Source organism: Salvelinus fontinalis, chromosome 17 (assembly GCF_029448725.1).
Source record: "Salvelinus fontinalis isolate EN_2023a chromosome 17, ASM2944872v1, whole genome shotgun sequence".
Taxonomy (NCBI): Eukaryota; Metazoa; Chordata; class Actinopteri; order Salmoniformes; family Salmonidae; genus Salvelinus; species Salvelinus fontinalis.
Genome location: NC_074681.1, coordinates 12,621,409 through 12,645,216, shown reverse-complemented (window position 1 = coordinate 12,645,216; position 23,808 = coordinate 12,621,409). Strand labels below are relative to the sequence as shown.

The window sequence follows — 23,808 nt, the reverse complement described above, 5'->3', positions numbered from 1 at the left end:
CACCACAGTGGCTGTAAAATCAACTCAAACATTAGCTCTTCAAATACAAGAGTATATTCGATAGAGTTCACCTAGCTCTTTGACCAAATTCTCTTGCCCACCTATGATCTACATCACACTGAATTACAATATAAACATTATAATAATAATAATAAAGATTGAACATGTCTATATATAGTTATGTTTGGTAAAACATAAAGCTCATAAACAATTGATAGAGCTCCTCAGTAACCTAGACATTTCTTTAACCTGAAAATCTGCCCTAGCATCTCTACACCAAATCAAATTTTGAATGAGAACAGATGCCTATGATAATGGCCTTGGCCAGGCTTGCATCACATCGGCCTAGTCCCCATTATACCTTACCTTGTCTGTAGCAGGGAGGGAGGTTCATTAATTATGTATGTTGTAGGGAGACTGCAGAATAAGACACACTGTAAACTGCTGAGCAAAGTTAAGAGTCCAGCTCCCTCTAGTTGACGTTTTGGTTTTGGAGAAGCATACAGGCGATGCAGACATGTTTTTTCATTAGATTGTGGAACAGCCTTAAAGTCATTGGATGGAACTGGTTTGCTAGATGACTCAGGCCAGACAGATGACTTGTTAAAATCATTGAAGACGCAAAAAATATTTTAATGATACATTTATACAAATATTGATACCTAACTTCTCCTGTATTCTGTAGCATAGTACCGTTATGCTGCCAGTGAAAATATGAATTCCAGTGTCTGTCTATTCAATACCATTAAAAGTCCATGCTGATCATGACCTTGTAGCCACATCATGCAGAGAACATTGAGATCCAAAGATGTTTCTTTACGTTTCTTCTAGGCATATAGCACTTTCTTATATGTGCCGCCTGTGAATTTCTAGTCCCGTATCTCCTATAATTCAATTCAATGTGCGTCATTGCTGTGGTGTCTGTGTCTCTGATTGAACCCTCTGCCCCACCCAGCCCTATGTCTCATATCCTAATGAAACTCTATCTCCTGCTCTTCAATGTGCCCTCTAAGATCTCGCAAAGGATTGGCTGATTCAGCAATCCATTTCTCCTTTCCTGCTTCTGATGATAACCCACCCCTTGTTCTCCCTTGGGTGCTGGGGAAACTGGACCCTTCCTGGTTCTATTGCCTTCGCCCCTTTTACTTTTGGACAACCTCCCTGCCACCAACGGTCTCTCTGAGCTTCACAGGAGCACCAGGAGTTTGTGTACAGTAGCAGAAGTTGTGGTTGAATGGAACTGTCTTTTAGAGCTTTCACAGGCCAACAGAGCAGACATTGTGGTTGTGAAGGAACTCCTACATTCAAATCAAAAATCAAATCAAATTCGCTACTTGATTTAGGAGGATGGGTTCCCCTACAGAGGAAGAAGAGCAGCCCCGGGGGCCCTCTGACATCACGGTGTTCGGGGCCAACTGCACCCTCCACGGCCTCAGCCACATCTTCCTTCCCGGTGGGGTGACCATTCGGCGTCTTCTCTGGTCCGTCGCGTTCACCAGCTCCCTGTCTTCCTTCCTCTACCAGGTGGCAGGAATGGTGATGCTGTACTACCAGTACCCCCACGTCACCATCCTGGACGAGATGGACAGCCCTGTCATGCCCTTCCCAGCCATTACTCTCTGTAACTATAACAGCTTCCGTAAGTCCCAGATGACGAGGAACGACCTGTTCTGGATGGCCGGGATGCTCGGCGTGGAGCAGGGAGACTTTGATGACTTCCTGGCTGCACTGGGGAATCCCACAGACAACAGTAAGTTCTTCCCCAGCAAGACATTCAACATGCTGGAGTTTGTGCAGCGGACGAGTCACAACATAGACGAGATGCTGCTCGACTGCAAATACAGAGGGAGGGAGTGTGGTCCGGAGAACTTCACAACGGTAAGAATGGATGGAGAATGGGGCAGTCTCAGAGGCAGTCTATGGGTATCAGCGGCTTCAACTGAAGGGGATCTGTCAGAGTAAAGTAGTAAGCACTGGTCCACAGAGGTCTATTGATCTTTCCGAGTCTCCAGAATTCCAGATAGAAAGAGCTACATAACATTTCCAACAATGTTATAATATATCTAAATCAGGGATCTAATTGGGTACACTCAGTTATGAAATATATTAAAACCAGACAGATGCTGTCAATGAGTTGAAGAATTAAAGCCTTACCGAGCCTAAGCACCCAGGCGATGGATTGTAATTAATTTTTTGAAAGAGGATCCTGTCTCTTGCTTAAGTTATGAATAAATTTGAATATAAGGTAATATAATTGTGTTGGCACTTTTAAAGTCTGTAGGGGGTCTTTTTGTTTAATTGTAGTAATTCAAGTAGTTTGTTGCTTCAAGAGATGGTTTTGAAGATATACCAGATGGTGAGTTTAATTATAATTTAATTTATGTTTATGAATGATGTTTATGAATGTCAGGAGATTTAAATTAGGAGATTTATTGTGGCCAAGATTAATTTTGTTGTACGTCATTCCAGCTGTGTCCAAGGCGGTCATGAGAAGAGATGCCCACCACACCTTAAGTTCAAGTTCAAGTTTATTCTCGCACAGCAACGAAATGTTTACTTGTGGGTTCCCTCTCAATAATGCTTCAACAATAAGAAAATATAACAATAAAGAAAGGAAAGGAGCTCAGTAGATGCAGACTACGTATTTTACAGTACAGTAATACCCTTTGGGGTAAATATGACTTAAACATTCAAAATATGTTAACAAATATGTTAAATATGTCTTCCTTTTCAAATTGTGGAGTAGATGATTAAAATTCACAAGCTGCTCATTAGGACTAAGCATTTGGCATTGTTGGAAAGCAATCCTGGCATGTTGATTAAAGCAATTTTGTACGCAGCTCTGGGGTGATTCAAATTCAGGTACAAGACAAAGTGTGAATTTTTCTGTCTCAGGCGTGAATATAAGGCGGGATTTGTATCTGTCCCTAGTAGGCAATGCCAGTTCTTACAGTGTGATGCCAATCCCTATATAGTGCAATGCAAAACCACTTTCTTAAACAGTTGCCACAAGTTTTTGTCCCTCATTTTATTAACAAGGGTCATTTTTTCTTAGCAGTTGGGAATACTAGCTATTTCTAAAATTGTATCTGCTCTGAAATGTAAACTGTTAAGGTGTCAGATGGCCGGACCAAATCTCTTCTGAGCCAATTCATCATGCATTATGAAGCAAACATATGCTGATTTCCAGTACAGTAGAGGTTTCAATATATCACTGTTATTCTTTTGAAAAAGCCCATGGAAATCTTTTAATCATCTCGAAGGCTTTGTCAGCAGTAGTTAAGACAAGCACTCAGATATTTAAACTACCTTATCTTCGGAACTTAAAACATTTCAGGTACATTTTATGTTCACAAGTCTTTTAAAACACAGCATTTTGATTTACAGTAAGCTGAGGAACATTTATTTTCTCCAACATTTCACCTGTTATTTCTGTCTGGTTCAGTTTTTTTCTTTGCCCACAACCCCCTGCAGAGGAGATAAAATCATGTCAGCAGAATTTGAATGGAACTTAATCGTCCTGCTGCGGAGACAGGGGAAGGATTGTATTTCGATGAAATGGGCCATTGATTTGAGTGATGAAAGCCTAGAACCAGGAGGAGTTTGTCATGCAGCGCAGTGTCTTTGTACAGCAGCAGAAGTGAAACTGAGAGGCAAATGACTTATCATAATTACATAGACGCCTCACCGTGGCCATTAAGGTTCTGTGTGGGGAGACAAAGGTCTAAATTGAAAAATTATGCCCCACTGTTAAACGCGTGCTGACACAGACTACTCTAGTGTTCCATGCATTGTCACCATTCACATAGAAATAATAGGCAAGTATTTGAATCCGTGTATAGTAAGTCCAGTAGACAGACAATTAAAAATGTGGTTTTGTAGGTATTGTAATGGAGCATTATTCTTTTCACTTCCAGAACTCTAAAAATAACTATAATACTGTTTGCTGTTGAGCTAAATGAAGTGAGATAAATACTTCACTTACAGTACTAAGCTAACTGAGGCATATAGAGGGGCCAGAAGAAGCAGGGTTTTATGTGTCTGTGGTTAGTCAGTGTGCTGACCTTGGTTTATCACGTCCTCACAATATGAAGAGCAGATTTCATCTAAATGTCCGAAATTGGAGAAGCTGAGAAGGCCTAAGTATAGAGGAGCCTGATTAAAGATTCATGAAGATCTCCTCTCTCTGTCTCAGCCAGGTTCTGGCTGCATGAATCCTCCTCCTCCTACTCCTCCTCCTCTCTTTCTTCTCCTCCTTCTCCCACTTCTCCTCTCCTTCTCTTCTCCTCTTCTCCTCTCCACCTACTCCTCTTTCTCCTCCATCCAGGGACAATTCATCTTAGCTCTGTCACTGTATTCAGTCATTATTATATTAACAACATTATGTTTTGTCATAAACATTAAAAATCTCCTCAACCCAACCTAGAACAAGCGCATTTCACTGGTTGAATCAGGAAGTTTCAACTCCCTGTTTATTTGTCTGCTCATAGTGTAACACAAGGTTCCGGCATTCATTGTGAATGGACAATGCACGATGAGGCCAGAGCAGGAATCACCACCCCACATGTCACCTTTTAGGCCCATATGATTTTAAGACTGAAACCAAGCTCATTATTTATCTTATGTGCATATCTGTTGCATGGTTGTCACTTTTTTAATATGGTTTTTATTGTAGAAACGTGACTGCACAGCAAATTTCCCAATTGGGACAATAAAGATATTGATTGATTGATATACAGTACCATTCAAAGGTTTGAACACCTACTCATTCAAGTTAATTTTGTATTTTTATTTTTTACTATTTTCTACATTGTAGAATAATAGGGAAGACATCAAAACTATTAAAAAGGTGTTAAACAAATCAAAATATATTTTATATTTGAGATTCTTCAAGGTAGCCACCCTTTGCTTTGATGACAGCTTTGCACACTCTTGGCATTCTCTCAACCAGCTTCCCCTGGAATGCTTTTCCAGCAGTCTTGAAGGAGTTCCCACATATGCTGAGCACTTGTTGGCTGCTTCCCTTCACTCTGCGGTCCATCTCATCCCAAACCATCTCAATTGGGTTGAGGTCGGGTGATTGTGGAGGCCTGGTCATCTTATGCAGCACTCCATCACTCTCCTTCTTGGTCAAATAGCCCTTACTCAGCCAGGAGGTGTGTTGGATAATTGTCCTGTTGAAAAACAAATGATAGTCCAACTAAGTGCAAACCAGATTGGATGGCGTATTGCCGCAGAATGCTGTGGTAGCCATGCTGGTTCTGTGTGCCTTGAATTCTAAATCAATCAGACATTGTCACCAGCAAAGCACCCCCACACCATCACACCTCCTCCTCCATGCTTCACGGTGGGAACCACACATGGGGAGATCATCAGTTCACCTACTCCGCGTCTCACAAAGACACTCAAAAATCTTACATTTGGACTCATCAGACCAAAGGACATATTTCCACCGGTCTATTGTCCATTGTTCGTGTTTCTTGGCCTAAGCAAGTCTCTTCTTCTTATTGGTGCCATTTAGTAGTGGTTTCTCTGCAGTAATTTGACCATGAAGGCCTGATTCATACAGTCTCCTCTGAACAGTTGATGTTGAGATGTGTCTGTTACTTGAACTCTATGAGGCATTTATTTGGGCTGCAATTTCTGAGGCTGGTAACTCTAATGAACTTATCCTCTGCAGCAAGGAAACTCTGGGTCTTCCTTTCCTGTGGTGGTCCTCATGAGAGCCAATTTCATCATAGCGCTTGATGGTTTTTGCGACGGCACTTGAAGAAACTTGAAAAGTTATTGAAATCTTCCACATTGACTGACCTTCATGTCTCAAGGTAATGATGGACTGTTGTTTCTCTTTGCTTATTTGAGCTGTTCTTGCCATGCTATGGATTTAGTATTTTACCAAATAGGGCTATATTCTGTATACCACCCCTACCTCGTCACAACACATCTGATTGGCACAAAGGCATTAAGAAGGAAAGAAATTCTGCAAATTAATATTTAACAAGGCATACCTGTTCATTGAGATGCATTCCAGGTGACTGCCTCATGAAGCTGGTTGAGAGAATGCCAAGAGTGTGCAAAGCTGTCATCAAGGCAAAGGCTACTTTGAAGAATCTCAAATATAAAATATATTTAAATTTGTTTAAAACTTTTTGGTTACTACATGATTCCACATGTGTTATTTCATAGTTGTGATGTCTTCACTATTATTCTATAATGTAGAAAATAGTAAAAATAACGAAAAACCCTTGAATGAGTAAGTGTATCCAAACGTTTGACTGGTACTGTACATTGAACAAAAACATAAACGCAACATGTAGTGTTGGTCCCATGTTTCAAGAGCTGAAATAAAATATCTCAGAAATGTTAAATATTTACAAAAATGTTATTTCTCTCAAATTATGTGTACAACTGTGTTTACATCTCAGTAAGTGAATATTTCTATTTTGCCAAGATAATCCATCCACTTGACAGGTGTGGTAAATCATGTATCTGATTAAACAGCATAATCATTACACAGGTGCACCTCGTGCAGGGGACAATAAAAGGCCACTCTAAAATGTGCAGTTTTGTCACACAACACAATGCCACAGAGCTTTCAGGTTTTGAGGGAGCATGCAATTGGCTGTAGGATTGTCCACCAGAGCTGTTGCCAGAGAATTTAATATTAATTTCTCTACCATAAGCAGCCTCTGACATCGTTTTAGAATTTGGCACTACGTCCAACCGGCCTGCTGATGTCAATGTTGTGAACAGTGCTCCTTGTTGGCGGTGGGGTTATGGTGTGGGCAGGCATGAGCTATGGAAAACAAACATAATTCCATTTTATCGATGGCAATTTGATTGCACAGACACAATCCGTGACGGGATCTTTCCTCATCAATCTACACACAATACCCCGTAATGACAAAGCAAAACAGATTTTTTGAAATTTTTGCTAATTTATTACAAATAAAAATGTAAAAATCTTATTTACCTAAATATTCAGACCCTTTGTTATGAGACTCGAAATTGAGTTCAGGTGTATCCTGTTTCCATTGATCGTCCTTGAGATGTTTCTACAACTTGTTTGGAGGCGGAAATTCAATTGATTGGACATGATTTGGAAAGGCACACACCTGTCAATAAAAGGTCTCACAGTGGACAGTGCATGTCAGAGCAAAAACCAAGCCATGAGGTCGAAGGAATTGTCAGTAGAGTTCTGAGACAGGAATGTGTCGAGACACAAATCTGGGGTTCCAAAACATTTCTGCAACATGGAAGATCCCCAAGAGCACAGTGGCCTCCATCATTCTTAAATGGAAGACATTTGGAACCACCAAGACTCTTCGTAGAGCTGGTCGCCCGGCCAAACTGAGCAATCGGGGGAGAAGGGTATTGGTTAGGGAGGTGACCAAGAACCCAATGGTAAGTCTGACAGAGCACCAGAGTTCCTCTGTGGAGATGGGAGAACCTTCCAGAAGGACAACAATCTCTGCAGCACTCCACCAATCAGGCCTTTATGGTAGAGTGGCAAGATGGAAGCCACTCTTTAGTAAAAGGCATATGACAGCCCGCTTGGAGTTTTCCAAAAGGTACCTAAAGGACTCTCAGATCATGAGAAACAAGATTATCTGGTCTGATGAAACCAAGATTGAACTCTTTGGCCTGAATACCAAGCGTCACGCCTGGAGGAAACCTGGCACCATCCCTACGGTGAAGCATGGTGGTGGCAGCATCATGCTGTGGGGATGTTTTTCAGCGGCAGGGCCTGGGAGACTAGTCAGGATCAAGGGAATGATGAACGGAACAATGTACAGGGAGATCCTTGATGAAAATCTGCTCCAGAGTGCTAAGGACCTCAGACTGGGGTGAAGGTTCACCTTCCAACAGGACAATGACCCTAAGCACACAGCCAAGACAACGCAGGTGTGGCCTCGTGACAAGTCTCTGAATTTCCTTGAGTGGCCCAGCCAGAGCCCGGACTTGAACCCAATCAAATATCTCTGGAAAGACCTGAAAATAGCTGTGCAGCATGATGCTGCTACCACCATGCTTCACCCATCCAACCTGACAGAGCTTGAGAGTAACTGCAGAGAAGAATGGGAGAAACTCCCCAAATACAGATGTGCCAAGCTTATAGTGCCATACCCAAGAAGACTCAAGGCTGTAATCGCTGCCAAAGGTGCTTCAACGAAGTACTGAGTAAAGGGTCTGAATACTTACGTAAATGTGATATTTCTGGTTTTTATTTTTAATAAATTATCAAATATTTCTACCAACCTGTTTTTGTTTTGTCATTATGGTATATTGTGTGAAGATTGTTTAAGGAAAAATAACAATTTAATACATTTTAGAATAAGGCTGTAATGTAACAACATTTAGAAAAAGTCAAGGGGTCTGAATACCCTGAATGCACTGTATAGTGTGATCGGTTTAACATGGAGGCTTTGCGAAAAGACACAGAAAAGCAGGACTAAATTCGTTTTCAGATCTTGTCCACCCTGTCAGTACACCGGATGCGGTCATCGAGCCTACCATTGAGCACTGGAAGCCCAGACCCGCAATCATTAGGGCCAATTATGTGTGAAACACATCTCACTGACCTAGAGGACACGTTCAAAACATACCCAGAAGTCACCCACGGTAAAAAGTCCTTGATCTATTTTTTTCTTTACTTTTCCTGTTGAAAAGCAATATCCCAAGTATAAATACAGGTCAAATGTGATGTCATCAGCTTCCCCTTGCTTGAGGAACAATATTGGGGCAATAGAGAACAAAAAAAGAAAGGCACACCACTAGTGATGAGTGGGTTGCCTCATAACCCGCAGTTATATCATCGGGGCGGGCGAGTTAACGGTAATGAATAAATAGATTGAATAAAGAATTGAATAAGAGAAAACAATCCATGAATGTATCATTCTTGTGCAATTTCTATCTATAGGCTACTTTGAGCTTTTTCTTTCATTATTTTAGGCTATCTGGCATTAGTGCATAAGCCTAAACTTTAGGGCCTAACTGTACATGTGTCAAATAGTCTACACGCAAATCACCAAATGCTTTTGGGAACGGGCAGAAAAAGTTAACCTGGATCCACTGAGGCAAAAAGGACATTGTCAGAGTTAATTCAATAAGAGAAAAGCTGCGAAATGTAGAGTTGAAAATAAAGAGAAGGGAGGGCAAGAAAAGTCATGTTTGGAAAAGATTTGGTGAAGTGGTAAAAGAGGATGATAGCAGTGCAGGGTATGTTGTGTGTCATGATTGTGAGGTGACATACAAATTCAACAGTCACAAGACACTCTTCAAATTGACTTTTGGCATGTCAAGGGAACTGTTGCCTAGCCCTACTGTTCAGATGGGTTAAATGGAAAATGAAATCTGGACACCAATTGTATTTCCTCTCACATAGCCTTAATATGAACTTCTGCAGAATGAATAATTTCTTGCAGTAAAATTCTACACCAAATGTACATTTTGACTCAGGAACAGGAGTGGAGAAATATGATTTCTTTCTTTCAGCATCTTGAGAGAATGTGAATGTGCAGAACATCTGTAGAAGTGCTATCTTTATAGCATCATAAAAGCTGACAGTATTTCAATAAAATATGCACCAAGCCAAACTAAAATCTGATCAGAAACGTGTTTGGTCATTATCACTGGTTTCTATTTACTTAGAACCAGTCAAACTGATGTCCTTTAGAAATGTTTAAAAAACAATTTTGTTATTGACGTTTTCCTTGGTCCCTAAACGAAAGAGCAGAGATGACTGAGAACTTGACTGATGTCAACTAGATTGAAGCATTCTATCGATTTATGACATTATTCTGGATGAGCAAGGGTTTATTTAGTCTTATACTGCAACAAGTAATGACAGAAGAGACGCTGCATGTATCTAATTATAGACAAGTTGACTAACAAATAGCCTACTAAAATGTTGGAAAGTATAAGCAGAAGCATATCTAAATTGGGCCCCAAATAATATTTTTGCCGTCTCTGACTGTAGCATTCAGCGTATTTTCTATATTTCCAGGTTAGGGTCGGGTGTGAGGTTCAGATTTTCACTTTATCACATATATTAGGGCGGTTGCCGATGGGTTATTAGCAATTGCGGGCGGGTGTGGGTGAACAAACAGCTGACCCGCTACCACTACACACCACCCCATCTGTCATGTCTGACCTAATGCACCTATTGAGATGTGCCTTTTGTTAAAGACGTTCTCCAGCGATTTTTGTATAAATAAATAGTAAAGTACACACACTAAAGTTTTTTTTTTTTTTTAGACAACTGCAGACTTCAAGGAGTAGGGAATTCAAGGGGTTGCTTGAGGAACAATAGAGGAGCAATAGAGAACAAAAGAGGAAAGGACCCCCCTACTTGCACCATGTCATGACTTACCTGGACCACATATTGAGATGTGCCTTTTGTTAAGTAAATCAGCTGTTACATTACTTGAAAAGGAGACTGGAGTGCCACTTTAAGTAAAATGAGGTGTAAAGGAGCCTGGCGGAGGACAAATCAAACTAGGAGGAACATGGAGGGAGACTTTCAGGGCCTAGTTTTAGGGACTGTGTGATATTGTATGAATGTCGATATTGTATGAATTAATGGGAGACTGTTTACGTTGTGAGACTGCTTACATTTCTGGTTTCTATAATATAGAATACATATTGATTATATTTATAGCCTCCCACTCCTCTTTCTATTCTGGTTAGAGCCCGTTTGCGCTGTTCTGTGAAGGTAGTAGTACACAGCGGTGTACGAGATCTTCAGTTTCTTGGCAATTTCTTGTATGGAATAGCCTTCATTTCTCAGAACAAGAATAGCCTGACCAGTTTCAGAAGAAATTTCTTTGTTTCTGGCCATTTTGAGCCTGTAATTGAAACCACAAATGCTGATGCTCCAGATACTCAAATAGTCTAAAGAAGGCCCGTTTTATTGCTTCTTTAATCAGCACAACCGTTTTCAGCTGTGCTAACATAATTGCAAAATGGTTTTCTAATGATCACTTAGCCTTTAAAATGATAAACTTGGATTAGCTAACACAACGTGCCATTGGACCACAGGAGCAAAGGTTGCTGATAATGAGCCTCTGTACGCCTATGTAGATAATCCATAAAAAATCTTCTGTTTCCAGCTACAGTAGTCATTTGCAACATTAACAATGTCTACACTGTTTTTCTGATCAACTTTATGTTATTTTAATTGACAAAAAACGTGCTTTTCTTTCAAAAACAAGTACATTTCTAAGTGACCCCAAACTTTTGAAATGTAGTGAATATACAGTATAAAGTACCAGTCAAAAGTTTGGACACACCTACTCATTCAAGGGTTTTTCTTTATTTTTACTATTTTCTATATTGTGGAATAATAGTGAAGACATAGCTATGAAATAACACATTTGGAATCGTGTAGTAACCAAAATAGTGTTAAACAAATCAAAATATATTAAATATTTGTGATACTTCAAAGTATCCATGCTTTGCCTTGATGACAGCTTTGCACACTCTTGGCATTCTCTCAATCAGCTTCATGAGTTAGTCACTTGGAATGCATTTCAATTAACAAGCTGTGCCTTGTTAAAAGTTAATTTGTGGAATAGGGGTGGAATACAGGGTGGTACACACAAGACAGCTCTGTATGTAAAGAGAAATGACAGTCCATCATTACTTTAAGACATGAAGGTCAGTCAATACGGAACATTTCAAGAAGTTTGAATGTTTCTTCAAGTGCAGTCGCAAAAACCATCAAGCGCTATGATGAAACTGGCTCTCATGAGGACCGCCACAGGAAAGGTAGACCCAGAATTACCTCTGCTGCAGAGGATGTTAATTAGAGTTACCAGCCTAAGAAATTGAGCCCAAATAAATATTTCACAGAGTTCAAGTAACAGACACACCTCAACATCAACTTTTCAGAGGAGACTGTGTGAATCAGGCCTTCATGGTTGAATTGCTTCAAAGAAACCACTACTAAAGGACACCAATAAGAAGAAGAAACTTGCTTGGGCCAAGAAACACGAGCAATGGATATTAGACCAGTGGAAATCTGTCCTTAGGTCTGATAAGTCTAAATTTGAGATTTTTGGTTCCAACTGCCGTATCTTTGTGAGACGCAATGTAGGTGAATGGATGATCTCTGCATGTGTGGTTCCCACCGTGAAGCACGGAGGAGGAGGTGTGATGGTGTGGGGGTGCTTTGCTGGTGACAATGTCTGATTTATTTAGAATTCAAGGCACACTTAATCAGCATAGCTACCACAGCATTCTGCAGCGATACACCATCCCATCTGGTTTGCGCTTATTGGGACAATCATTTTTTTTCAACAGGACAAAAATAAATGAAGAAACACCTCCAGGCTGCGTAAAGGCTATTTGACCAGAAGGAGAGTGATGGATTGCTGCATAAGATGATCTGGCCTCCAAAATCACCCAACCTCAACCCAATTGAGATGATTTGGGATGTGTTGGACCGCAGCATAAAGGAAAAGCAGCCAACAAGTGCTAAGCATATGTGGGAAGTCCTTCAAGTCTGTTGGAAAAGCTTTCCAGGTGAAGCTGGTTCAGAGAATGCCAAGAGTGTGCAAAGCTGTCATCAAGGCAAAGGATGGCTACTTTGAAGAACCTAAAATATAAAATATAGATTTTTTTATTTTTTTGGTTACTACATGATTCCATATGTGTTATTTCATAGTTTTGATGTTACAATGTAGAAAATAATAAAATTTAAGATAAAACCTTGAATGAGTAGGTGTGTCCAAACTTTTGACTGGTACTGTATGTGTGTACATATATATATACACACACACACACACTCCGGAATACAACATTGCTTGTCCTAATATTGCTATATTTCTTTATTCCATTCTTTTACTTTTAGATTTGTGTGTATTTTTGTGTATTGTTAGATATTACTTCCCTGTTAGGCAGATATAACTGCACACAAGCATTTCTTCGACATCAATAATAACATATGCTAAATATGTGTATGCAACCAATAAAATGTGATAAAATGTGCATGCATACATTTTCACATTATTTAAAAAAATACGTTTTATCTTTACCTCTGCGTTGTTTGAAAAGAACCCATAAGTAAAAATGTCACTGTTGTTTACGAAGCATGTGACAAATACATTTGATTTGTGTGTGGTCGCATGTGTGTGTGTGTGTGTGTGTGTGTGTGTGTGTGTGTGTGTGTGTGTGTGTGTGTGTGTGTGTGTGTGTGTGTGTGTGTGTGTGTGTGTGTGTGTGTGTGTGTGTGTGTGTGTGTGTGTGTGTGTGTGTGTGTGTGTGTGTGTGAGAGAGAGAGAGGAAGCATGAGCCATGTCACAGCATGACTACAGCAGTTGGGGAAACGGCAGATGTTTCCGTTAATGAGTTAGATATTGGTGCGATAATATTGAGGAGTCTGGGAGAGAAATATCAGGGCAGCAGGAATAATTATGTCCTCTGTAAGTAGTGAAGGAATGTTTCTGGGTGCAGGAAACAATTCACTGGAGAAGAAACAATATCAAGTAGAAAGATGCTGGCAGATGGCAGAGATGTATTTCAGCCAAAGCTAAATATAAATGTGTTGCCGTATTAAGTACAAACGCTTCAATGATATTGTCTCTCCCTGGACGCTGTTGTAGTCATTATTAGAGAAACTAAAATATATCCTACTGCCTGGTTTTACAAATGTGAATCTGTGACTTATTTTTGGTGTCATGTACATTTTACTGTAATGCCACAGTAAGCATTTTATATCTGCAGCAAAGGTGTGTGTTTTGTACAGTACGTGTGTGCGTGTGTGTGTGTGCGCGCACGTTCGGGTGTGTACATGCCCTTTCTAATAGGTCTTATGAAGTATTCCATCTTAAATTAAGCAAAACGATTGCATGAGTCTCCAAACATTTAAACAGAGACGTTTGTAGATCGGCCCAAAGTAAATTTCTTAACCCCTTATTTAATTATCAAAGTGAACCTATCTCACCCTGCCCACTCATTGTATCACATAGCGGCTGTCTTCCAGACCTGGGTTCAAATACAATTTGAAGCATTTTCAAGTACTTTATCAGGGCATGATTTAGCTTGGCTGGCGCAATGGATCCAATAGAATATTCACAAGACAATAAATCCCTCCCATCTGGCCCTCTAGGCAGGCTAAAGCGAACATTAACAATATTTAAAAGACTTCAAATAGTATTTAAACAAATTCAACCCCTTTTAGACAACTTCCTGGACAAAACGTTGCACTGTAATAGTGAAGCTGTAAACTTGGCAGTATAAAACCTAAACAGTATATTTGACCTCTCAGCTTCCCTATCAAATAAAACAAATTCAAGCAGAAAACTTAACAAAAATGAACAACAATGACAAATGGTTTGATGAAGAAGGCAAAAACCTAAGAAAGAAATTGAGAAACCTATCCAACCAAAAACATAGAGACCCAGAAAACCTGAGCCTACGCCTTCACTATGGTGAATCACTAAAACAATACAGAAATACACTACAGAAAAAGAAGGAACAGCACGTCAGAAATCAGCTGAAGAAGAAGAATCCATAGACTCTAACCACTTCTGGGAAAGAATTAGCTATACAAAATGGAGATGTATGGATAAACCACTTCTCCAATCTTTTTGGCCCTATAACAAAGAACAAACAGCAAAAACATAAACATGATCAAATACAAATATTAGAATGAACTATTTAAGACTACCAGAACCCACTGGATTCTCCAATTACGTTGAATGAACTACAAGACAAAATGCAAAAACTACAACCCCAAAAGGCCTGTGGTGTTGATGGTATCCTAAATGAAATGATAAAATATACAGACCTCAAATTCCAATTTGCTATACTTAAGCTCTTTTACATCATCCTCAGCTCTGGCATCTTCCGCAATATTTGGAACTAAGGACTGATCACGCCAACACACAAAAGTGGAAACAAATTGACCCCAATAACTACCGTGGGATATGCGTAAACAGCAACTTTGGGAAAATCCTCTGCATTATCATTAGCACGCTCATACACTCAAACAATGTACTAAGCAAATGTCAAATTGGCATTTTACCAAATTACCGTACGACAGACCACGTATTCACCCTGCACACCCTAATTGACAAACAAACAAACCAAAACAAAGGCAGTCTTCTCATGCTTTGCTTATTTCAAAAAGCTTTTTGACTCAATTTGGCATGAGTGTCTATTATACAAATGGATGCAAAGTGGTGTTGGGGGAAAAACATTATAAAATCCATGTACACAAATCAAATCAAATTTTATTGGTCACATACACATGTTTAGCAGATGTACTGTGGGTGTAACAAAATGCTTGTGATTTTAGCTCTAATACTGCAGTGATATCTAACAAGTAATATCTAACAATTTCACAACATATAACGTTTTAGGGATAGGGGGCAGCATTTTCACTTTTGATGAATAGTGTGCCCAGAGTGAACTGCCTCCTACTCTGTCCCAGATGCTAATATATGCATATTATCATTACTATTGGATAGAAAACACTCTGAAGTTTCTAAAACTGTTTGAATTATGTCTGTGAGTATAACAGAACTCATATGGCAGGCAAACTTCCAAACAGGAAGTGGAAATTCTGAGGCTGGTCAATTTTCAAATCATCGCCTATTGAAATCCCAGTGGAATATGGATCTGTTTGCACTTCCTATGCCTTCCACTAGATGTCAACAGTCTGTAGAACATTGAATGAAGCGTCTACTGTGATGTGGGGCCGGATGGGAGCTGTTTCAGTCAGTGGTCTGTCAGAGTGCCAGTTCCTGGTCATGCGCATTCCAAATGATATCGTCTTGCGTTCCATTACTTATAGAGACACAAAGGAATTTTCCGGTTGGAACGGTTATTGGATATTTATGATAACAACATCCTGAAGATTGATTCTCTACTTAGTTTGACCAGTTTATTCGACCTATAATATACATTTTTGAAGTTTTCGTCCGAGTTCGCCTGGATCTGCGCGAGCGTTTGGACATGTGTACTAAACGTGCTAGCAAAAGTAGCTACTTGGACATAAATAATTGACATTATCGAACAAAACAACAATTTATTGTGGAACTAGGATTCCTGGGAGTGCATTCTGATGAAGATCATCAAAGGTAAGAGAATATTTATGATGTAATTTCGTATTTCTGTTGACTCCAACATAGCGGAGAAATGTTGTTTATATCTGAGCGCCGTCTCAGATTGTTGCATGGTGTGCTTTTTCCGTAATTTAAAAAAAAAATCTGACACAGCGGTTGCATTAAGAACAAGTGTATCTTTAATTCTATGTAAAACATGTATCTTACATCAAAGTGTATGATGAGTATTTCTGTTATTAGATGTGGCTCCCTGCAATTTCTCTGGATATTTTGGAGGCATTTCTGAACATGGCGCCAATGTAAACTAAGATTTTTGGATATAAATATGCACATTATCGAACAAAACATACATGTAATGTGTAACATGATGTCCTATGAGTATCATCTGATGAAGATCCCTCAAAGGTTAGTGATTCATTTTATCTCTATTACTGCTTTTTGTGACTACTAACTTTGGCTGGAAAATGGCTGTGTGTTTTTTGGACTTGGCGGTGATCTAACATAATCATATGTTGTGTTTTCGCTGTGAAACATTTTTTTTAACCGGACATGATGGGTAGATTAACAAGATGTTTATCTTTCATTTGCTCTATTGGACTTGTTAATGTGTGAAAGTTACATATTTCGAAAAAATATTTTTGAATTTCCCGCGCTGCCTTTTCAGCGGAATATTGTCAGGGGTTCCGCTAGCGGAACACATGTCCTAGAAAGGATAACCAGAGCATTGGGCCAGTAACCAAAAGGCTGCTGGATCGAATCCCCGAGCCAATAAGTTAAAAATGTGTTGTTCTGCCCCTGATCAAGGTACTGTTCCTCGGGACCCAAAAACGTGGATGTCGAGTAAGGCAACCCCCCGCACCTCTCTGATTCAGATGGGTTAAATGTGGAAGACACATTTCAGTTGAAGGCATTCAGTTGTACAACTGACTAGGTATCCCCCTTTCCCTTTCCTTACCAATACACACAAATCTAAGTAAAGGAATGGAATTAAGAATATATAAATATATGGACGGGCAATGTCAGAGCGGCATAGACTAAGATAGAGTAGAATTGTATAGATTAGAGTATATGAGGTGAGTAATGCAAAATATGTAAACATAATTAAAGTCACGAGTGTTCCATTTAAAGTGGCCAGTGATTTCAAGTCTATGTACAAAGGCTATTTAACAGTCTGATGGCCTTGAGATAGAAGCTGTTTTTCAGTCTCTCTGTCCTAGCTTTGATGCACCTGTAATGACCTCGCCTTCTGGATGATAGCGGGGTGAACAGGCAGTGGCTCGGGTGGTTGTTGCCCTTGATGATCTTTTTGGCCTTCCTGTGACATCGGGTGCTGTAGGTGTCCTGGAGGGTAGGTGTTTGCCCCCGGTGATGCGTTGGGCAGACCGCACCACCCTCTGGAGAGCCCTGCAGTTGCAGACGGTGCAGTTGCCATACCAGGCGGTGATACAGACTGACAAGATGCTCTCAATTGTGCATCTGTAATGGTTTGTGAGGGTTTTAGGTGTCAAGACACATTTCTTCAGCCTCCTGAGGTTGAAGAAGCGCTGTTGCACCTTCGTCACCACACTGTCTGTGTGGGTGGACCATTTCCGTTTGTCAGTGATGTGTACGCCATGGAACATGAAGCTTTCCACTTTCTCCACAGCGATCCCATCGATGTGGATATGGGGGTGCTTCCTCTGCTCTTTCCTGAAGTCCACAATCATCTCCTTTGTTTTGTTGATGTTCAGTGATAGGTTATTTTCCTGGCACCACACAGTCATGGGTGAACAGGGAGTACAGGAAGGGGCTGAGCACGCACCCTTGTTGGGCTCCAGTGTTGAGGATCAGCGATGTGGAGGTGTTGTTTTTTACCTTCACCACCTGGGGGGCGGCCCATCAGGAAGTCCAGGACCCAGTTGCACAGGGAGGGGTTCAGACCCAGGGCCTCGAGCTTAATGATGAGCTTGGAAGGTACTATGGTGTTGAATGCTGAGCTAGAGTCAATGAACAGCATTCTTACATAGGTATTCCTCTTGTCCAGATAGGATAGGGCAGTGTGCAGTGTGATGGCGAATGCATCGTCTGTGGATCTGTTGGAGTGGTAAGCAAATTGAAGAGGGTCTAGGGTGGCAGGTAAGGTAGAGGTCGATATGATCCTTGACTCTCAAAGCACTTCATGATGACAGAAGTGAGTGCTAAGGGGGGATAGTAATTTGGTTCAGTTACCTTTGCTTTCTTGGGTACAGGAACAATGGTAGCCATCTTGAAGCATGTGGGGACAGCAGACTGGGATAGGGAGAGATTGAATGTCCGTAAACACACCAGCCAGCTGGTCTGTGCATGCTCAAAGGATGTGGCTAGGGTTGCCGTTTGGGCCGGCAGCCTTGCGAGGGTTAACACGCTTAAACATCTCACTCACATCGGCCACGGAGAATGAGAGCCCACAGTCCTTGGTAGCGGACCGTGTCGATGGCATTGTGTTATCCTTAAAGCAGGCGAAGAAGGTGTTTCGCTTGTCCGGACGCAAGTCGTCGGTGTCCGCGACGTGGCTGGTTTTCCTTTAGTAGTCCATGATTGTTAGTAGACCCTGCCACATACGTCTCATTTCTAAGCTGTTGAATTGTGACTCCGGTTTGTCTCTATACTGACGTTTTGCTTGTTTGATTGCTTTGCGGAGGGAATAACTACACTGTTTGTATTCTGACATATTTCCAGTCACCTTGCCATGGTTTAATGAGGTGGTTTGCACTTTCAGTTTTGTGTGATTGCTGCCATCTATCCAGGTTAGGGTAGGTTTTAATAGTCACAGTGGGTACAACTGTCACGCTCGTCGTTTGAATGAGGAGACCAAGGTGCAGCGTCGTAAGTGTACATCATTTATTTTGATGAACACGAAAAACAATAAACTACAACCGAACGTGAAGCTACATGCAGTGCAGAAAGCAACTACACACAAACAAGATCCCACAAACTAAAGGTGGAAAAAAGGCTGCCTAAGTATTGTAGTATCTGGGATCTACATCTGTTTATATTAGTTACTATGCTGTTACTAAGCGGTGACGTATTACGACAGTGTTGCGTTACTACACCTAATAGGAAATGCACATGCGCACTAGTTTGCCAGGGAACTGTAGAGCACGAGAGGTTTTGACTAAACGAAAACTAACTGTACTCCTGTCTCCTGCCTGGTCATTTCTCCACAACACAAATATTACAGTGGCGACGAAGTGATTAAACGTCTTTAACGGACATTGCTTGAAGGGAAGAATGTTGCGTGAGTAATGAAACTCAAAATAATTATGTAATTAGTCAGTTATTTTTTATTTTCTTTCGCCAGAAAAAAAAAAAGGCTAAGCACTGCTAGCAGGTACAGTGTTCAGGAGCTGCCAAGTAGCAAGACTATTGGAGTCCAGAATAGCGACACTGCCCTCTGGTGGTTAAATAAATAAAAAACTGTAATTGAACCCATTGAAATTAGGCGATCTCAGTGGAGAAATATTGTCAAGAAGAAAAAAAAAGGAAGGAACGTAACACGGTGTGTACATTATTAAAAATGAGTGCAGTGAATGAAGTAATTGCAGAAACTTCTAAAGTGAAGAATTAGATGAAAATTAAGAAAATTAAGGAATACAAGGAATAAGGAATCTGAACAATTAACTGTGAAAATGGCAACCATTAGTCAAGTACCAGAGTTTGAGGCTACAAAAGAGGATTTTGATTCCTATTTGGAGCGTTTTGAGCATTGGCTGGCTGCAAATTAAATCAAAGATGAAAAGAAAGGAGACGTATTTCTCAGTGTTTTGGGTCCAACTGAGTATGGATTGCTGAAAGGTCTCATTGAACCAATAAAAGCAGTGGAGTTGAACTATGCAGAACTGACTGAAACTCTTTCAAGGCATTTCAAGCCTAAGCCAATTCTCATTGCAGAACGTTTCAGATTTTACCAACGTCACCAGAGTCAAGGGGAAACCATGGGTCACTACATCCTTGCTTTGAAAAGGCTGGCAAGTACATGTGAGTTTGCACAATTTCTTGATGATGCTCTTCGAGACAAGTTTGTATGTGGTCTCACAGGTGAAGCATATCACAGAAGGCTTCTGTCAGAGAAGGACCTGACCTTTCGGAAAGCCTGTGATATCGCACTTGGACTCGAGCTTGCCCACAGGGATACTATTGAGCTATCGGGATATGCAGAACGTCAGAAAGGTGTTCACAAGGTCAGTGATGCACGTGGTGAAAAAGGCTCACAAAAGTCACACTTTTCTCAGTCCCGTCCTCAAGGTTACACAAGAACAAAGCAGCCCACGTCTCAAAGGTCTAAGCCAAGTTGCTACAGATGTGGGGGAGATAATCATCAGCACAGTGAATGTCGATTCCAAAAGGTAAGGTGCCACAATTGTGGAAAGGTTGGACATTTACAGAGAGTGTGTAAAGCCTCAAAACGCACAGCAAGAGCGCACAAAGTGTCATACGCAGCACAAGAAGAGGAAGGTACAACTGAAACAGTATTGGAACTGTTCACAGTGTACACAGCTCAACAACAAAAATATGGAATCTATCTCAACATGGAGTTAGCGGGAAAACCAGTAAAAATGCAGCTGAACACCGGAGCGTCTGTATCTCTGGTTCAGAGAGACTCTACAAAGAAAAACTGAAAGAGTGCCCTCTTCAGCCAGCGTCCATCCGCCTTTCTTCATACACTGGTGACACTATTCCTGTGTTAGGGCAGATCCAGGTACCAGTCCGGTATGAGGGGAAGGAGTGGACGCTACCGCTTGTCATTGTTAAAGGAGAAAAATCAGCCTTGCTAGGCAGAAACTGGCTACAAAAGATAAAGTTGAACTGGGGAGAAATCTTCAGTCTGAGAAAGGACAAACCAGTGAGTCAGGCTACACTCACTAACATGCTGGAGAAGCACAAAGAACTTTTCAAAGATGGCTATGGCGAAATACAAGACTTCACAGCAAAAGTCAGAGTGCAAGAAGGAACCAAGCCTATCTTTCACAAACCACGTCCAGTTCCCTATGCTCTTAAGGAAGCAGTAGAGAAGGAACTGGACCGCCTACAGAAGAATAACATAATCACGAAAGTAGCCAGGAGCGACTGGGCCGCTCCGATTGTTGTTGTCCCAAAGAAAGACAAGACCGTCAGAATGTGCGGTGACTACAAGGTCACAGTAAATCGCTGCATACTACCAGAGGAATATCCACTACCAAACGCTGAAGATCTGTTTGCCACTCTAGCTGGTGGAAAGGTTTTCAGTAAGCTGGACCTGGCATTCGCTTATCAGCAACTGAAGCTGGATCCGGAGTCAGAACAGTATCTGACCATCAGTACACACAAGGGGCTATTCAGATTCAATCGCTTGGCCTATGGAATCTCGACAGCTCCAGCGATATTCCAACACACAATGGATCAGATCTTGGACGGTATAGACAATGTTGTGTGCTTCATGGACGACATCCTCGTGTCAGCACCGACCATTGGAGAGCACCTTATATCTCAGAGCTGAGGTCATTTTTGGGGCTCCTGAACTATTACGCAAAGTTTGTGGCAAACTTGTCCACATTGTTGCATCCGCTTCACCAACTGCTGCAGGCCGATACAAAGTGGAATTGGTCCCCACAATGCGAAGAAGCATTCAAGACTTGCAAACAGCGTCTGCTAAAGAGCAAGTGGCTTGCCCACTACAACACAGAGATGAAGCTGAGACTCGCGTGTGATGCATCTCCATACGGAGTAGGAGCCATCATCTCACATGTTCTATCGTCAGGTGAAGAACACAGTATTGCATTTGCATCACGGACTCTGTCACCAAGTGAGAAAAATTATGCTCAAATTGAGAAGGAAGCCCTGAGCATAATATTCAGAGTGAAGAAGTTTCACAAATACCTGTACGGAAGGAAGTTCCAACTGCTGACAGATCACAAGCCTCTGTTGGCCATCCTTGGACCAAAATCAGCTATACCAACCCTTGCTGCACTTCGAATGCAACGTTGGGCTCTGATAGTGTTAGCCTACGACTATGAGATTGAGTACAGACGATCCAGTGATCACGCAAATGCAGATGCACTATCATGACTACCATGCAATAGTGACTCCGACAGTGAAGATGATAAAGCAGTCTTCCAGATCTCTCTCATTGACGAACTGCCCATATCTGCTTCAGACATAGCAGAGGAAACAAGGAAAGATCCAGTGCTTTCCAAAGTCTTGGACTTAACATTAGGGGGTTGGCCAACCTTCGTAAATGATGATAACCTTTGTCCATTCTTCGACAAGAAAGACCAGTTGTCCACTGATCAAGGATGTGTTCTGTGGGGATCAAGGGTGGTGGTACGTCACAAATTCCAGAGGAGACTGCTATCTGACCTGCATGAGGGACATCCTAGGGATCACTCGAATGAAAGCACTCGCTCGCAGTTATCTGTGGTGGCCTGGACTGGATCAGGACATTACATTTACATTTAAGTCATTTAGCAGACGCTCTTATCCAGAGCGACTTACAAGTACATACATTCATACTTTTTTGTACTGGCCCCCCGTGGGAATCGAACCCACAACCCTGGCGTTGCAAGCGCCATGCTCTACCAACTGAGCCACACGGGACACCTTGTGAAGCTGTTCGCAACAAGCCTGCTGCTGCACCTCTTCATCCATGGTCCTGGGCTGCTACACCTTGGGAACGCATCCATGTGGATTACGCCGAGATTGACAAGCAACATTTCCTTGTTGTCGTCGATGTCCATTCCAAGTGGATAGAAGTGTTCCCTACTCAACTGACCACAGCTGAGAAGACCATCAATCTTCTCAGACACCTGTTCGCATCCTTTGGACTTGTCAAGGAGCTCATATCGGACAATGGCCCTCCTTTCACGTCAAACGATTTTGAAATGTTTCTCAAGAACAATGGAGTAAGGCACATCCTGTCACCACCTTACCATCAGGCATCAAACGGAGCAGCGGAGAGAGCCATGTAAACCTTTAAGAAGGCCTGGACTAGACTCGAGGTTCAGTCTGTGCCCATCCACCAAAGACTTCCCCGGTTCCTGTTTACTTACCGTAACACACCACAGACAGTAACGGAATGTACACCAGCTGAACTGTTTCTGAGACGCCAACCACGTACCCGCCTGACATTGTTGAAACCAGACTTGTCAAGCACTGTGGCAAAGCACCAGCTACAGCAGAACAAAGCTCATGACAGACACTCAAAGACTGTCAGAGAATTCAAAGAGGGAGAGAGGGTGATGGTACGTGATTTCAGACACCCCAAGCGCCTGTGGAACTCAGGTGTGATCTTGCAACGCAAAGGACCTTTGACTTACCAAGTCCAAATTGGTCATTGCCAGGTCAACGTTCATGTGGATCATCTGCTACGGTCCAACGCCCCAGCAGAGACACGCCGAGAGAACAAGAACAATAACGACCCCCAGGACTATTCTCCTGACTGTGGACGTACGGGAGAGACAGAGCCTGACCTTCCACCCGAACCTGGCCCACCACCGGAAGCCCAGGAGAAGCGGAGATATCCTATTCGACAGCGAAGGGCACCTCAAAAGCTTGACCTGTGAGTTGAGATAGGGGGGCGCTGTTTTCACTTTGGAAAAACTCGTGCCCAAATTAAACGGACTCGTACTCTGTTCTAGATCATACAATATGCATATTGTTATTACTATTGGATAGAAAACACTCTGAAGTTTCTAAAACTGTTTGAATTATATCTGTGAGTAAAACAGAACTCATTTGGCAGCAA

At 41.5% G+C, this 23,808-nt stretch overlaps 1 protein-coding gene across 2 annotated transcripts in view; it reads left to right on the top strand.

Annotated features, from left to right (window-relative positions):
• Nucleotides 1-1,115: 1,115 nt before the first annotated feature.
• Nucleotides 1,116-23,808, top strand: part of LOC129813712 (acid-sensing ion channel 1C-like) — an 86,974-nt gene continuing 64,281 nt past the window's right edge. The window contains exon 1 of one of the 2 annotated variants that reach the window (XM_055866161.1): nucleotides 1,116-1,878. In XM_055866161.1, coding sequence (XP_055722136.1) covers nucleotides 1,348-1,878 — 531 coding nt within the window. In that variant the 5' untranslated portion in view covers nucleotides 1,116-1,347. The remainder of the gene's footprint in view (nucleotides 1,879-23,808) is intronic. The other variant, XM_055866162.1, reaches the window with a different exon arrangement.